The sequence below is a fragment of the Porites lutea genome, chromosome 12 (assembly GCF_958299795.1).
Source record: "Porites lutea chromosome 12, jaPorLute2.1, whole genome shotgun sequence".
NCBI classification, from domain to species: domain Eukaryota; kingdom Metazoa; phylum Cnidaria; class Anthozoa; order Scleractinia; family Poritidae; genus Porites; species Porites lutea.
In genome coordinates this window covers 2,953,013-2,968,012 of record NC_133212.1, presented here as the reverse complement: position 1 = coordinate 2,968,012, position 15,000 = coordinate 2,953,013, and the positions used below count along the sequence as shown (strand labels likewise).

Genomic DNA, 15,000 nt, shown 5'->3' with positions numbered 1-15,000 from the left:
CTATTTGATCAAAAAGCTTCCGTGAACGATTTTGTAAGAACAGTTCCCAGTGCCGAAAAATATTGCTACAAGTAAAATATACAATGGCGTCATTTCGTTGGTATGACAACTCCGATGTCATTGCATTCCTGATCATGACAAATTTTCATCTTTATCTAATAAAATTGTGGTGGCAATTTCTCCAAATGTTTGACTATGGCGACGTAGTTATGCTCAGAATTGGGACGTATTAACCCTGAAAAACTGTTACAGTATCGAGCCACCTTCATATGTCAGTATGGCCTATGTTGTTGCATCGTATGGCCCTCATTTCTTGTCGACTGCACGGAATTTTTTGGGCAAGTAGTTTACCGCCCCCCCTGGCAAAAAATTTCCCGTACGCCTATGGTCATACAGCCAGGGGTCTTACAACCAGGGGTTTTTACAACCAGGGGTTCTTACAAGCAGGGGTTCTTACAACCAGGGGTCTTCAATAGAACCAGGGGTACTTACAACAAGAGGTTCGCTTTCTAGCTTGCGTCGTGATTGAGTTTGTTGAATAGTAAAACTACTATACATCTTTTAAATAGGTTTTATTTCATTAATTTGGCAATTACAATATCTTCGTAAATACTCAAGTTTTTAAATGAGATAAAAACGCTGATCTTGTTAAAACACAGCTAAATCCAACTGTCAAACAGCCCTTTTAGAAAACACAAGAGACCATCAGATGAGAGAATTCAGAAAGATTGATCTTCTTCCGGAGCTACTTTTAGCGCATATTAACTCCGTTTTTACCGTGTTGAACAGCGAGGACTAAGGGTGTTAATTAGATTGTACAGTAAAACAAGATAATTAAACTGAAATTTATAACAGGAATTACTGAAGTGAATGAAAGACGTTTTGAGTAAAGAAAATGTTCAAAATTATGTCACAAAGACTATATATTTGTTACAAATTCAGAAAACATCAAAGTTCGTCTCCAATACGAACACCTTCTATCATCAACTCAAGGGCTGCTTTCATGCTATCTACAACTGATATATAAAAAAAAAATAAGTGTTAGACCATTATACCTGCAATAATGAGGTGACAGACAAGGACCACAGCAAAGACAGCGGCAAAAAACAACAGCTACGAGTGTATAACACTTTTTGATCCACTTATAGCCTGCTTTCCATATATACTCTGTAACGGTGTGTTGGGATCGGAAGCTGTCTGCGCACACAAATGTTCCCATTCATTTTAGCGATCGAAGATGTGTCATGTTTATCTAACTTGAATTTATGGGGGCAAAAACGGCACCAAGCATTTTCCCCCAGTTTGATTGGAAAATAAATGACACCTGTTTGAAAGGGACAATAGTGTCGTCAATATCCGTCATATCATCCCGGGCAAATGCTCCCATTAGAAATTAGCTTGATTGAGTGTCGCAATAGTAGAAGCAAATTTCACAAGATGCCGTAATAGTCCCCTGCAGCCGTTCGGTAACCTCTTGACTGGGGATGCGTCAGAGGATGTTTCAGAGGACCGTGTGCAATAGACCACCTCAGATAGAGAGGTCACATGTTTCCACTTGCATGCAACATTAACAGGACCCAGATCAGTTGCTGATTGTGTTCCAGACCCTTGTAGATCGTATAAAAACCTAGCCTTACTCACCTGCGGGTGCGTTTCCATAGTAATATTTGTATGAAGGATTTCCGTTCTTGTTATAAATGTCCTTTTGGACCCTGCCTGATGAGTCTGAAAAACGAAATTTGAACTCCAACATTAAACAACAGTTTTTAAGTTTTTTTTTTCGAAACACCAGCTTACACTTGAGGGTTGGGGTGGTACAGTGGTGAGACTAATACTTGCAGTTATTGCCTCCCACCCAGTGGCCTTAAGGTTTGGATTACAGAGACAACACCATGGTGGGTTCAGGTTGTTGTTGGTTCTCTCCCTAGTTGCTCTCAGAGTCAAAGAGGTTCTTTCCCAGGTTTGGCAGGTGCTTTATTGTTTTGCATTTTTCAGGCAAGAGAGGGCAGGTGCAAGGCTGGTATGGGTGGGCAGCACCAAACATGTGTGATAACAAAGAGGTTAAAAAAGTAATTATTACTATTATGAGTTATTTTTTCGCCTCTCTTCTGCCACGCATGTCTGGCACTCCATGCCAGCCTGTGTCCTCCTCCCACCGAAAAAAGAAAAAAAGAAGAAAGGTTAGGTGAGGAAGATGGCTATCAATTATGTACCAATAAACCTCCTTTAAACTGGCGAGTGCACCTCCTAATCTACCAAAACTTTTTTCAACATATCCAAAAACAAAAGCATAGTATATATCAAAAAATTGGTAAACTGAGCTGCAAGATGAAGTACAGACCCTTGTTTTCTTCAGACCCAAAAACCCTGGGTGACACCAGCCAATTTTTTGTTTACCGGTACCTAAAATAAATATCCTTGGGATGTAAGCTCCATCAATTTGATACTTGGTATCCTGTGGCTCCTCATCATCCTGCAAACCAGAAAAACAGGTTTTCACTAATTATTATAACTTCATTTTGTGATCTTGAGCCTAAAGCTTTGCCAATTTTTTAATACAAACTCCCAATAATGGCCATCTCTCAGATTTGTACTTCTTTTCTTTCAATGCTTCGACTAATTATTGTTTTTTTTCCGGTATTGTTTGCACCATTTGATTGACAGAAATGTACTTTCAAGTTATTCTGTATTTTCATTTCAAAGGTCCCTTAGCAGTGAAAATAATGCCGTACTTGACAGAAAAATACAAATAATGTGGCCATGTCCCTTTCTTACTAAAACTGTGTTTTAGCCAAAATTTTAGTATGATGTCCTGTTCAAATGAGTCCGAAGCTTGTTCTTTTAGCTTGGCAAACGTTTGAGACTCAGTTCTGGAATGTTTATACCACTGTTGCCATTGTGAGGTTCTTTTGTCCTCCAAGAAGATACCCCATAATTGAACAAAAGGTTTTGGACACGGATATGCTCCTTAAGATATTCAAACAAAAACACTTACAACCCAGGCAGTGCATACCTCCGTCATCATATATCCCAACTCTGTCTGGCAGAACTTTTTGAATACTTAAAGGTATTTTCGGCGAAAGTATGTAATTATCTATAGGAATTAAATTTATATACCTCAACATTGATCATCACAAAATTCTTGCTTAGTTCTCCAATTTCTTTGGACTCAGCAAATTTTGGTTTCAGAGCTGAAAAACAAAGCGCAAAAGGGTTTTTAACTGCATGTACATGTAACTAATACTTCTCATCCAGGGAAATAAACACTGGACATTTTGTTAATAGGAGAAAAGTAGCAAGCAGAATCTCATTGAAATGATATACTGACTGAAATTGCTGAAAAACCAGAAATAAGACAATTTTGAAAGAAACATTACGACCATGTATACAATAAAAACTAAGTCTTGTCTTGAATGAGACGCATCCTAAATAAGATGCAACCTTATTAATATATTTAGGACGTGTCTTGTGAAAGACACATCTCAATTGTTTTGCATAAATATCACCCTTTATATTCTGTAGCTCATGAAAATTTATCAAAAATGTTTGTTCTGCAGTGACCTACCTTTGCACGCTCCACACCACGACTTGTGAATGATCAGCATTACAGGTTTATGACTGAAAAATTAATCAACCAGAATCAATACAGATGTACAAATTAATAACTAGGTCAGTTGATAGAGCGCTTGAATGCAGAGCATGAAGTATTGGGTTCGACTCCCGGGACCTGACAAATACTCAAGGTCTTTAAATACCGTATTTATTCAAATAAGCGCCCAACCTCTAATTAGTGCCCACCTCGAATAAGCGCCAACCTAAAGGCAGAAAAAGTTAATAAGCGCCCAGCCTCGAATAAGCGCCCACCCCTACCCCACCCCCCTCCCACTCCCACTCAACCTGAAATAGGCGCCCACCCCCTTACACCTACCACCCCCCAAAAAGGAATAACTTGCCCGAAGACGGAGTTTTCTTCAGAGTGTTTTGCCGAAACGCTGCTTTGTTACATCTTCGCGTTTTGTTATTACCATTTACTGTTTTGTTGCAAAATATACATCTTACACCTCTTGAAAATGGTGAAAATTTATTAAGCGCCCAGCCTCGAATAAGCGCCAACCTCGAATAAGCGCCCACTCTCAAGGTCCAAAAATTTAATAAGCGCTCAGGGCGGTTAATTGAATAAATACGGTAACTGAGAAATGAAGGTACTCCCTTTGCCCTGCAAACAGCCAGACCTTCGCGTGGCTCGGATGACCACATAAAATGGCAGTCCCGTCTCCAGTAGGAGACGTAAATATAGTGTCCTAAATTAGTATTTTAGTGCTAAATACATATCTATTCGAACCATTTTTTTGTATTTTTAAAACTGCTACGCAGATTAGTATCATGTACCTTGATTGTGCCTCTTTTAGTCCATCTGTATAGGTCTTCCAGTCTATATGATCTCCAAATCCTTAAAAATGATTAGAATAAATTAAGGGGGGATTATCTCTTAGCAGGGGTAGGGTTCTTACCTAATATGGACATTTAAATTTTATTGCCTCAGTTTTATTAGCCACCTGCAGTATTAAATAATTTTATGCATATATGTACTTAGATGTGGACCATTAGAAAAGTTAATGGCACCAAGTGGGAAATTTTTGAGCTGCATAATTTGTGTGTGTACGTGTTAACATTTTGCTTCCTTCTTCCTTCTTTGTAACTTGTATAATGGTCTGTCCCTTGGAGAATCCCCATTCCAACTTTTGTAGACCTAAAACCAATGTGCTGTAAAAAATTAAACTGTGATGCTGGTCTACAAGAAAAGCAGACACGAAAAAGTCAGATTACGGTGCATTGTGTCTAAATAAGAATTTTTTTAAAAAACAGCTGTTTTAAGGTCCATGTTTAAATAAACCATATTTATGTTCAATTTGACATTGCAGATTTGGAAATGACTCTGATGTCTACAAAAGTCTAACTTGAAAACATGAAAATAATGAACAAAAATTCAAATGATGCAATCCAATTTGATTTAAAGCTTTTATCTCAGGTTTGTTATAAAAACAACACAAGCATCCGAGGGATCAACAGATGTAAAAAGAGATGCGGAATAACTTTATGCCCGATGTTTATTATAATTAGCATCATATATTGGACACTAAGAAAACTTTTAGGCAAAAATAATTTCTAAGTTCCTTAGATTTGATCCGCAGTAGATTATAAAGTACACTGTTAAGCTTACATGCATGTGCTGAGCGACACTTTCACTTGATTCATAAACTAAGTGTCGCGCTGTGTCTCTCTCTAACACTGACACAATATACAAAGTCCTTTCTTCATCTATATACGATGAATCTAACTTACCTCTTCCTAGCAGTCCATCTGCACGGAAAACAACCAAGATCAGTGTAACGAGAAGCAAAAGAAAGGACTGAACGAAAGTAGAATACATTGCCACCATGTTCGATCGCGCGGATGACTGAATGAGTGAATGCTTTCGAGGTCGAGTGAGTTGCCCGGGGAATGAGCACAGGTATCCCAGGTTGTTACTCTTTGCACAGTCCACCGGCACCTGTGTATTGGTGAAATGTTGTTCTGAAAAGTTTGTGTTTTGATCTTTTAACCCTTCCTCATAACTTTTCGTGAAGACTAAAAAAGGCTGGTAGAAAAAAATTCGTGCCCTCTAGCGTCACACAAGGAGATCAAACGTCTAAAAAAATGCTACTTGTTTGGAGGTATGCTAGCCTCTTCCGGCTCGTCAAGCTTTCCTGCCCTACGAAAGTCTGCTGTTTGTAGGGGAAGATTGCGTGACGAGCCAAAAGAACATCTGCAGGGGAGGCTAGCCCGTTCCAGGCATTCAGATAGAAGAGAGCGGCGAGCGATTTAAATCCCCTACTAGGGGAAAACGAGGGGAAAAGCCCCTCGGTTTTTTCTCCCGCGTCAATTTTTCTCCCGCTTTGTACTATGCCAACGCAAGGAGCCCCAACCCCGTCATGACTAGAGGTATTCACCTAATTATACCCGACTAAAACGACACCATTTCTTTCCGCGCCAAGTCGTTTCTTTTCAGTCAGGTACGAAAATTTAGTATTTTCTAGGCATAGGTTTTGTCCCCCCACCCCCCAATCTTAGGGACTGGATTACAGCCTCCTCCGTAGGCAACTCCTTTTGTAACGATCACTCCAATCGTAGGGAGTTTGTCATTTCCAGTTCTCTAAAACAGGACAGTGATGCCCGCGGAGGAGGCTGAGTAAGACCGGATGACTAACGCTCCCTTTTACCCGCCGCTGCCCCACTCCCTTGGAACACCTGTCAAGCAGGCTAGAACATTCAGGCCACATCAACACAGTTCCTTTTCTCTCTTAAAAGGGTTTCTTCACTTTCTTTCAATATTTGTTTATCAGTACGATCACAATTTTCAATCCCCACCCTGCAAATCATAAACATTAGGGTCATTTAACCCAGGAAAAATAAGACGCGTCTTACATAGGACGCGTCCTAAGTAAGACTCAAACGATCCCGCATAAACGGCACTTGACATTTCGTTTGAAGTTTAGCTAAGACGCGTCTTATCTAAGAACAGCCCCTAACACCTGTTCTTCGATAAGACGCGTCATAATATGCCGTTTATACGGGATAGTTTGCGTTTTATTTAGGACGCATCTAATGAAAGACGCGTCTTATTTTTCCTCTATATATGGCCCTATAATAGCTGATGAAAAAGTTATTATTTAGTGAAATTCTCGTATTGAGCTTTCACCAAATCGAGCGGAAGAAGAAGCAGACCATTCAGTACAATACTACGAGTAAATGTCTTAAATGTTTATTCATCGTTATAACAAGGCCCAGGATCAGCTAAAAACCTGAAACTTGCAGCTTACCAAAACTTAAAGCTTCTCTCGCGTAAATGTAAAATAAAAACTAAGGAGTGCAGGACCAATAAATATGCACAAACTATCAAAAATCCTTTCACTGTGGAGCAGAATACAGTTTGTACAGAAAAGTTCACGGCTCCAGTTAACAGATTAGCGAGTAAGAAGTACAGTAATTGGTTGCGATTTATAGCAGCTACTAGGCATGCACAAGGGTTGTTTTTCTGTTTTCTTGTTGGATAGCAAGCTTCACAGCCTCCAGACACTGCACCATGGAGCACATCCTTGAGTTTTGCAACGGTTATTAAAATTTCGCAGAACAAAAAGCTTGAGAGGATCTGAATGTTGTAGGCTACCTGAAACAAGAGAAAAACGATACGTTAAGAGTAGTTTTGAAGAAAAAGGGGCGCTGTGTCACGGCTCCGTTTTACTCTAGTTCATTTTGTTAAAAAGGCCAATTCAGCGTTCATATTCGCTATGGACTTGAAAAATTACTTGTGAATGACAAAATTAGGGATTCGTGTCAAACAAAGATGTATCCTTAGCATTATAACAAATGCCGTTAATATAAACAAAATAAAAATAAAAATTTTGGCGACTCAGTTGACTAAAATTTCGGGCGACATGACTGTGGTTTGGGGCGATACCATGGGAACTTCAGGCGAGATGACTTTCGGGCGACTTGACCGGTTACCAACAATACAACACCCGTAAAGGAAAATGATATAAGTGATGTGAACGTCCGACGTGAAATAAATTTTTTAAAAAAATAATCTGATTAATACGCCATTAATTAAGAAGACTGGGAGCAAATTTTACCTGCCAGAGTACAAAGGATAAATTTGCCATTCTTCTAGAAATTGGACTAACGTACAGTTGAGATGCTTCAAGCAAGAGATAAAAGACAACATCTGCTGTGACAAGGGCAAAAAACGCTTTAATCCACTGCCCAACAGTACTCCTACGACGAAATGAAAAAAGAAAGCGTACTTATTAACAATTGTTTATTTAGTCATTAATTATTATTACATATTTATTTCAGCCAAACATCACGAGTTCTTACACTAAGTTAAACACACGAGTAGTCTTGTAGGTCAACAAGGAATTTATTGCTGGGGAGATGCTTCTGATACCCTAGTCTGCTACTACTAATACCCTGGAACCCTTTAGAACCCTTGGTCTAAACTAGACCATCTTCACCTGCAATTTTGCCACTGTACTCAACACCAGGCACCAAAACTCTCTACCCTTTCCTAGACTAACTATGAGTCTTGGAAAATATTTGTTCAATGACATCCTATTCTAGACCAAAATCCTCTGATTTATAAAATACTCTGTCCCAGACTTACCAAGAATTAACAACGACAATTTCCACTTAACAATCAATACACAATAAAGAAAAAAGATTATAAGTAATAAAGTGATCAAAACGAGGAAGTGCACTGATCTTTTATCAAATTCCCTCAGCTCTTTAGGGAAATATAAGAAGATCTGTCCGGAGAATTTGTATCTGCTAGATAATAAAAAAAGTTTGTTTAAAGTGGAAAGTGCACTTAGTTTATCCAGCTAGTTTACAGGTACTCCACTCAAAAACTTAGAAACAAATAATTCCAATATAACATAACAGGATCAAAAAACCCCAACTGGCAGGAGGCAACCAGCTGGTTATTTACCAGCGAGGCTGAGGATTTGAACTATGGACAACCGAGAGAAAAAATCCAGCAAGTGGCCAAGGTGGAAATTAAACCTATGACCGCCAGATTGCGAGTCCGACGCCCTGACCACTTGGCCACCCTGCCTCCTGGATAGCTGGGGCTTAAAAGATTAAACTGCTCAAAAACCCTACTCCTAACGTTGGTAATACCTACACTGCCTGTGTAACAAAGCAGTGCCCCTCCCTACCCCTGCCAGGAAGGATTGTCACTCACCTTTCCTGAAAGAGAAATTTTCCTACTTGAACACCAATAAAATACAAAGCTAAATACCCAGCACAAGAACAAAGACCTTCGCGGTTGGCATCCAAAAACCCACGGCGTGAATTATTCCCATATCTACCATGCAAAACAAAGGCTCTCAATCCAGCACAACTAAGCAGATACTGATACAGAAAAGCAAGTGCTAGTCCAGTTATTCCATACCAGTTACGACCTGGTGAAAGTCTGAGGAGCATTGTTGATAGAACCTGCATGTTAATACCAGAAAAATACAATAATGTTAGAAAATTTTACTGGGTGGTAAGTAGTTTACTGATACAGAGGGAAAAATTAAAATTAAAAACAGACTTGAAAATTACCGCCAGTGACTGACGTAGAGATAATGGGTAAGGGAGAGAAAGTGAAAACCCCAGAAAATGAGATATAAAGGAAATACAACAAGAACGTAACAATGATTAAGTGGCAAGTGATGGCACTAAAGAGGTGTAAGCCAGTTCTCTGGTGATTGAATTGACACCACCACCCCACTATTGTGGACAAGAGCAAGCCCCCTGGCGAAACAGATTGAAAGAAAACTGCCATTATTATGGACCTTCGCTTTTATGGAAATGCAGACAATTTCCTATCCCCCCAGTGCAACATTTCACTTGTTTTTTCTCTCACTATAGTGGACACCTATGAGTACTTTGTCAAAAACCCTGACTCACAAAATATAAAGCAGCATTACAATATAGCAAAATAAAGAAACCATTCTTCTATCGGAGGGCAAACATGAGAATGTCCTTCTTGTGACCGGATCATTTCTTCTGTGACTTTTACATATTATTTCATAAGCTTAAAGACAAAACAATTTTTTCTCTCATACCCCACTATTACAGACTCTCACTACTGGATGTCAGAGATAACGCCAGTCAACTGTTTATTGACCTTATTGGTTGATGATATGGGCTTATCACTGGCTGGATTTGTTTCTCGGTATTCTTGAGTTCAAATCCTCAGTTGCACTAAATTGTAAATAACCAGCTGGTTGCCTCCTGTAAGTTGTGTGTTTTAATTCTGTTAAGGTTGATACACACTAGGTAAAAAGTTGCACCAACAAGTTGCGGCAACATGTCACAGAGACAAACCACCTCTTGTGTACTGGAAGATTTTTGTGAAAATCTTCATCTCTGCGACAAAATTTTGTAGCCACAACAAGTGGTACAAATTTAGTCTGATTTGATTTTTTGCGACTTGTTGCAGCGATGAAAATTTTGTTACAGAGATAAAGATTTTCATGAAAATTCTCCTGTACACATGAAGTGATTTTTTCGCTGTGACGTGTCACTGCAACGTGTTGCTGCGACTAGTTGCCCAACCTGCACACAAGGAATGCCCTGTCACCATTACATGTCACTGCAACTTGTCACCTGATGTGTTGCAACCTTTATATTATGTTCTGTAATTTTTATGAATAATAAGATATTTTGGTGGAATGCCTGTAAATGAGCTAGACTAGACAGCTAAGTGCACTTTCATCATCAACAAAAAATATTCCCTTTTCATCATTTTTAACACCATCTACTCACCCTCACAATAACCAAGGTAAAGAAGAAGTTCCAGTGAGTGCCATATTCACTGACATGTTCCTGATAATCTGAACCTTTCACTGAAATGAACCGCATAATTCCAAGCACTAGCAGAGGTAAAGATGACTTTAGAGACCTTATAACTGGTGAAATAAAGCCGGTATTGCCTGTGGAAACACCTCTTGCCTCTGGTGATACAATAGCATTTGAAATTATGAATGATCCCACTCCAACATCCATGAGTCCACTTCCAAAAGTTTCAGCTTTTGCAAGACGCCGGGGAAAGATGACAAAATCGACTGCCAGTATAGCTATGGCAGTGGCAATCAAGACATATGCCCTGAAGTTGCCAATAAAGGGTCTTTTCCCAGACATATCAAAAGAAAGAATAGTTTGAGAGTTTAGATGTGTTTGCTCTCTGTAACTTCTCGCAGAGCAGAGAACTAATACTCCTAGTGATAGAGATAAACAAGTGGCAATTAACAGGATGATGTAATCAGCGAGCACAGTGCAACCAAGAAGAACAGGAACAATTAAAGTGGAGAAATCCAACACAAAAACCAAGCTGCAAAATAAAAGAAGTGTCCTTTTAAAAAAGAGCTTGGCAACTTGTTAACTGCTCAAAAATAAGCCTATCATTGGCCATTCCTTAGGGGGAACCTTGGGCAAATACAACTTTGTCTGGGGACTTCTAGGGGAATTTGACAGATTGCTGTACCTTGGAGATGGGGGAAATAAAGAAGTCTGGCTTACAACAACCTTGTACCATGGGCAAAACTGGGGGCTTTTTACAAAGAAATTCAGTCGATTTCACGCGCTCTTAAATTAAGGCTATATACATGTCAGCCACTTGTCCAGAAGATTGCGGGCTGATCTCTCCCCAGTGGTGGAAATAAAGGCAGACTTGGGGAACTGAGTAATCTGAGGTTTTGTTATGTACATCAATTTGAGGGAAAAGTACTATTTTCTAATCAGCTGAGCTGGGTCAATATAATGGCATCTCAAGTTTATTATGGTTGCATGTTGTTCAATATAAGTTTTTAGTAAAATCCAGCTAGTGGTCTATTATCAAAGCTACTAGGCTATATGTTATAGCCCACTAGTAGCGAAAAGCGCGAGCTTTTTGGTGGCAAAAAAGGATTAAAGGCTAGCTTTAAGTAACTAAACTTTTTTTTTCTCGATATTTTTGACCAACTAGTTGGATTTTACTAAAACCATTATTCCTCTCGCCCTCATGGCTTCTGAGTCAATAGCCCATTCGGCCTTCGGCCTCATGGGCTATTGAATCAGAGCCCATTCGGGCTCGAGGAATAATTGCTAAATATGATAACCCTATTGGAGGGGGAATTTCTTAAACTTGGATTGCTCTGTGTCCCCATCTAGAAGGGGGAAATAAGGCACTTTCACACGGTCCTTTACAAAGTCCCCCTTCCTTGCTCCCCCTCCCCTCGCACCCCCACCCCAAAGGAATAACCGGTGATAGGTGCATAACCGAAAATTAACCTGAAGAGACTTACAAGCAAAATAACCATCTTGACAGCTTCGCTTTCTCGTTCAAAAACAGCAGACTGAACATGAATGTCCTTAAAATAACCGCTACTGGCGCGGTGCTAGCAACCAAGCTGACTTCCATCAATGATGTGCCGTTTAGATCACTCACGAATCGCTCGTGAATCTCTTTGTAGGTAAGGTTTCTTGAAAACTCCATATCGTCCGCCATGTTTACTATAGCGCCCAGTTCTCCTCGCCTCTGCGCAACTTGGACGCCTGGTGATTTTCAGCTTCTGGCATTCTTCTGGCATCCATTCTTCGTAATATCGATGTTAATGTTCCTATTTTTTAAAAAAATCACTGCCTTAATGCGTTTAAGCTTGCGTTGATTATGACCCACAAAGAGTTAATTAAGCGGATCTTTTCATTGCAAGAAGAAAGAGTCAAAGTGTACAAAGCTTTTGACAGGTAGGAAGGCGCAGGGCTGAACTTCATAACATGCGCGATTTTCAATTTTGTTATACTCATTATTTATTTATTTATTTATTTATTTATTTATCTGAATAGACCTTTTAGCTTGTATATTTTTTAGTGTAAGATTGGTGATCTTAATCAAACTAGAGAACTGTTTCTTTCAAATTTTGACGCATAAGTTATGAAAGGACAAAGTTAACAGGGCCCACATACTACATTTGGGAAAACAAAGAAGCTGAGGATGTTTTAAATTATTAAGCACAGAGTTGATAAAGCATTCGACAGGTATTTCCAAATTGATAACATGACTTATTGTGTTATAAACTGGGTCTGCAAACTTGCTACACTGTATGGTACATGATGACTTAATTGTATCATCAAGCATGCCAGCAGGGAAGTGAAAAGTGAAAGTGAGAAGGCACAGCTGTTAGCATAACCTGAGAAAACAGCCAACATTTTCAACACCACCACTGGTTTTCCCACAAAATGATGTCCGAGAAATGAGTGCAAAAACTTCCCTACTGATGACGCATCACTACCCAGATCTGGGTAGTGCTCCTGATTGGTTGTGCCGCTTCAACCAAGTTTCCCTCATGGCACTGGGTAGTGATGTGTCATCAGTATGGAATTTCTGCACTTGTTTCTTGGACGTCATTTTGCAGGGAAACCAGTGGTTTTTTCTCCAAGCTAAAGTTAGCAGTGCTGGGGGCCCATTTCTTTTTGGGAGGGGGCGGGGGGGGGGGGGGGGGTGTTTGTGGATATTTTCTTCTGCAAAATAAAGTCTTCCATGACTTTTTCCCCCAAAAGGAAGGAGGCATAGACCCAATTCAAAAATGGCTGCTGGATTAGTATTCTTTTGTTTAAATTGAAATTAGCCTGACTAGCCTCGTTCTTCAGTACAAAATTCAAAAGAATACATTATCTCAAGCGAGGCTAGTCAGGCAATTTTAATTTAAACAAAAGATTACTGATCCTGCGGCCATTTTGCATTGGGCCCACTGCCCCACTTGGTGGCCCTATTCTCACCCAGGTTCACCCCTCCATGTCAAAAATAAGAAATGTCTATTTTCATCAATTTAATCTTGTGTTTCAGTGGTTTTACAGAATATCTTCAAACTGGTCCTGACTATGATTTTCCATCATATCGTGAACTTGTACACAATGTAACTCAGACATTTAATAACATATCAAATGAAGTCATTGACATTGAAACAAAACTGAGGGAAAGTGGACAGAGTGCCATAAGTGAAGTCATCAGAAAAATACAGCTGAAAGAAAAAGAAAAATTAGAGTTGGTAAGTTTTTAAAGTAGTTTTTAAGAGCCTCTGGGAGCAGCTGAGAAGGTAGCCAAGGATGGCAGCTTTAGAGTCCTGAAAAACTGCAAGAACAAATTTGACTTCCTCATTAATGAAACGCTTTACATCAAACAATTAAGACCACCTCTGCAGGTGAAACAAATTCAATCGGTGCTAAGGTCTCTGTTTAGCTGTTTTCGTTCATGCAAATTTAGAGTACTTTAACTCCTTTTGAAACTTGTATTTTTATTTGTATTCCTTGATAATGGTGTCATGATGTAGCCGAAACATTGAAACACTATCTCATTACTTTATACTTGTTTTTGTTTCTCAAAATTGTTATTAATTAAAGTTATATGAGAAATGGTGAACAACATTTTAAAAGTGGACTTTATTTTGACTTAAACTGAGTAGTCTTTCAACCCATTCACAGAGCTGAAATGATCATAATTCACCTCCTCTCTGATTACCTGCCACCTTTGAGCCTCTGTAGCACTGTAGGACACTTTCTGAAATTATGTTCGAGATCGAGATTAGTTAATAACAACATTTGGAATTGGAAATTTGCATAATTTTATTTTTTAATATCACATTTTTCGCATTTCATTTTAATAACTCTCTGGTATCCAGACAGCAAAGTTGCAGATTGCAGAGCAAAGTGCTGATATTGATACATCAGATGAGGACAAGGTTGAAGAGGTTACTACCCTAAAAACAAGGTAATAAAAGATAAATGTTTTATCACATAATGCCAAATATAACGTCGTGTGCATGATACCTTGAAAGACAAATCATAGCCATCAACTATCGACACAGTTGATAAAATGAAACTTTTGCTTTCAGTTTACAGAAACTCATGGAAATGATTTTTGAACTTCTGGATGAACTGAAATATGAGGCTGAAGACATTTTATTGGAAGAAACATAACTTTACTCGTAGTCTTGTCTGATCCTTCCATTGCTACAGACCATGATAGGCTTTTCGAGAAAGATGTTTTTGGAGTTTAGCAGGGCATCATGAGGCAATGTTACCACTTACGTAATAATGTAATACCACACCTACAGTTTCTGTTGTTTAGCCCTCATGGAAATTTGTCCCCAAAAAAGTTGATGGAGGAACCTCATGCAATGACAACAGCAACAGCAAAAAAGGACAAAAAATAGCTGATAGCCATAACAACAACCTTGCCCATGTAGAACATTCTTTGGTACATTTCTTTGCTTTCCTGGGCTCTTATGTGTACCCTCATGGAGAGCGAGTAATAATGAATTTTGCTTTGTCTTGATAAAGGATGTCTATATGTATTGTCTTTTATTTTCCAAATCAACTTGCTGTTAACACTGCACAAGATACCGCTTTAGTGAGAACATTAATGTATCGGGAATT

General features: G+C 39.1%; 3 protein-coding genes across 3 annotated transcripts in view; 1 reads left to right on the top strand and 2 right to left on the bottom strand.

The window, feature by feature from the left end:
- Positions 1-559: 559 nt before the first annotated feature.
- LOC140921976 (thioredoxin domain-containing protein 12-like) lies at positions 560-5,472 on the bottom strand. The gene is made up of 7 exons (XM_073371992.1): positions 5,344-5,472; positions 4,390-4,450; positions 3,566-3,618; positions 3,118-3,191; positions 2,404-2,473; positions 1,642-1,725; positions 560-1,016 (listed from the first exon to the last, which is right to left on the bottom strand). The coding sequence occupies exons 1-7, from the start codon at positions 5,438-5,440 to the stop codon at positions 949-951; spliced, it is 507 nt and encodes a 168-aa protein (XP_073228093.1). The 5' UTR covers positions 5,441-5,472; the 3' UTR covers positions 560-948.
- Positions 5,473-6,786: 1,314 nt separating this feature from the next.
- On the bottom strand, positions 6,787-12,072 carry LOC140921969 (phosphatidylinositol-glycan biosynthesis class W protein-like). Its single transcript, XM_073371980.1, has 5 exons — positions 11,871-12,072; positions 10,354-10,918; positions 8,780-9,033; positions 7,671-7,812; positions 6,787-7,207 (listed from the first exon to the last, which is right to left on the bottom strand). The coding sequence occupies exons 1-5, from the start codon at positions 12,059-12,061 to the stop codon at positions 6,857-6,859; spliced, it is 1,503 nt and encodes a 500-aa protein (XP_073228081.1). The 5' UTR covers positions 12,062-12,072; the 3' UTR covers positions 6,787-6,856.
- LOC140921978 (required for excision 1-B domain-containing protein-like) overlaps positions 12,053-15,000 on the top strand; it is a 3,202-nt gene continuing 254 nt past the window's right edge. Inside the window, exons 1-4 of the mRNA XM_073372000.1 lie at positions 12,053-12,312; positions 13,412-13,613; positions 14,244-14,332; positions 14,457-15,000. The exon at positions 14,457-15,000 is cut by the window's right edge and continues 254 nt beyond it. Of these exons, the coding sequence (XP_073228101.1) occupies positions 12,236-12,312; positions 13,412-13,613; positions 14,244-14,332; positions 14,457-14,541 (453 nt within the window). The 5' untranslated portion in view covers positions 12,053-12,235 and the 3' untranslated portion in view covers positions 14,542-15,000. The remainder of the gene's footprint in view (positions 12,313-13,411; positions 13,614-14,243; positions 14,333-14,456) is intronic.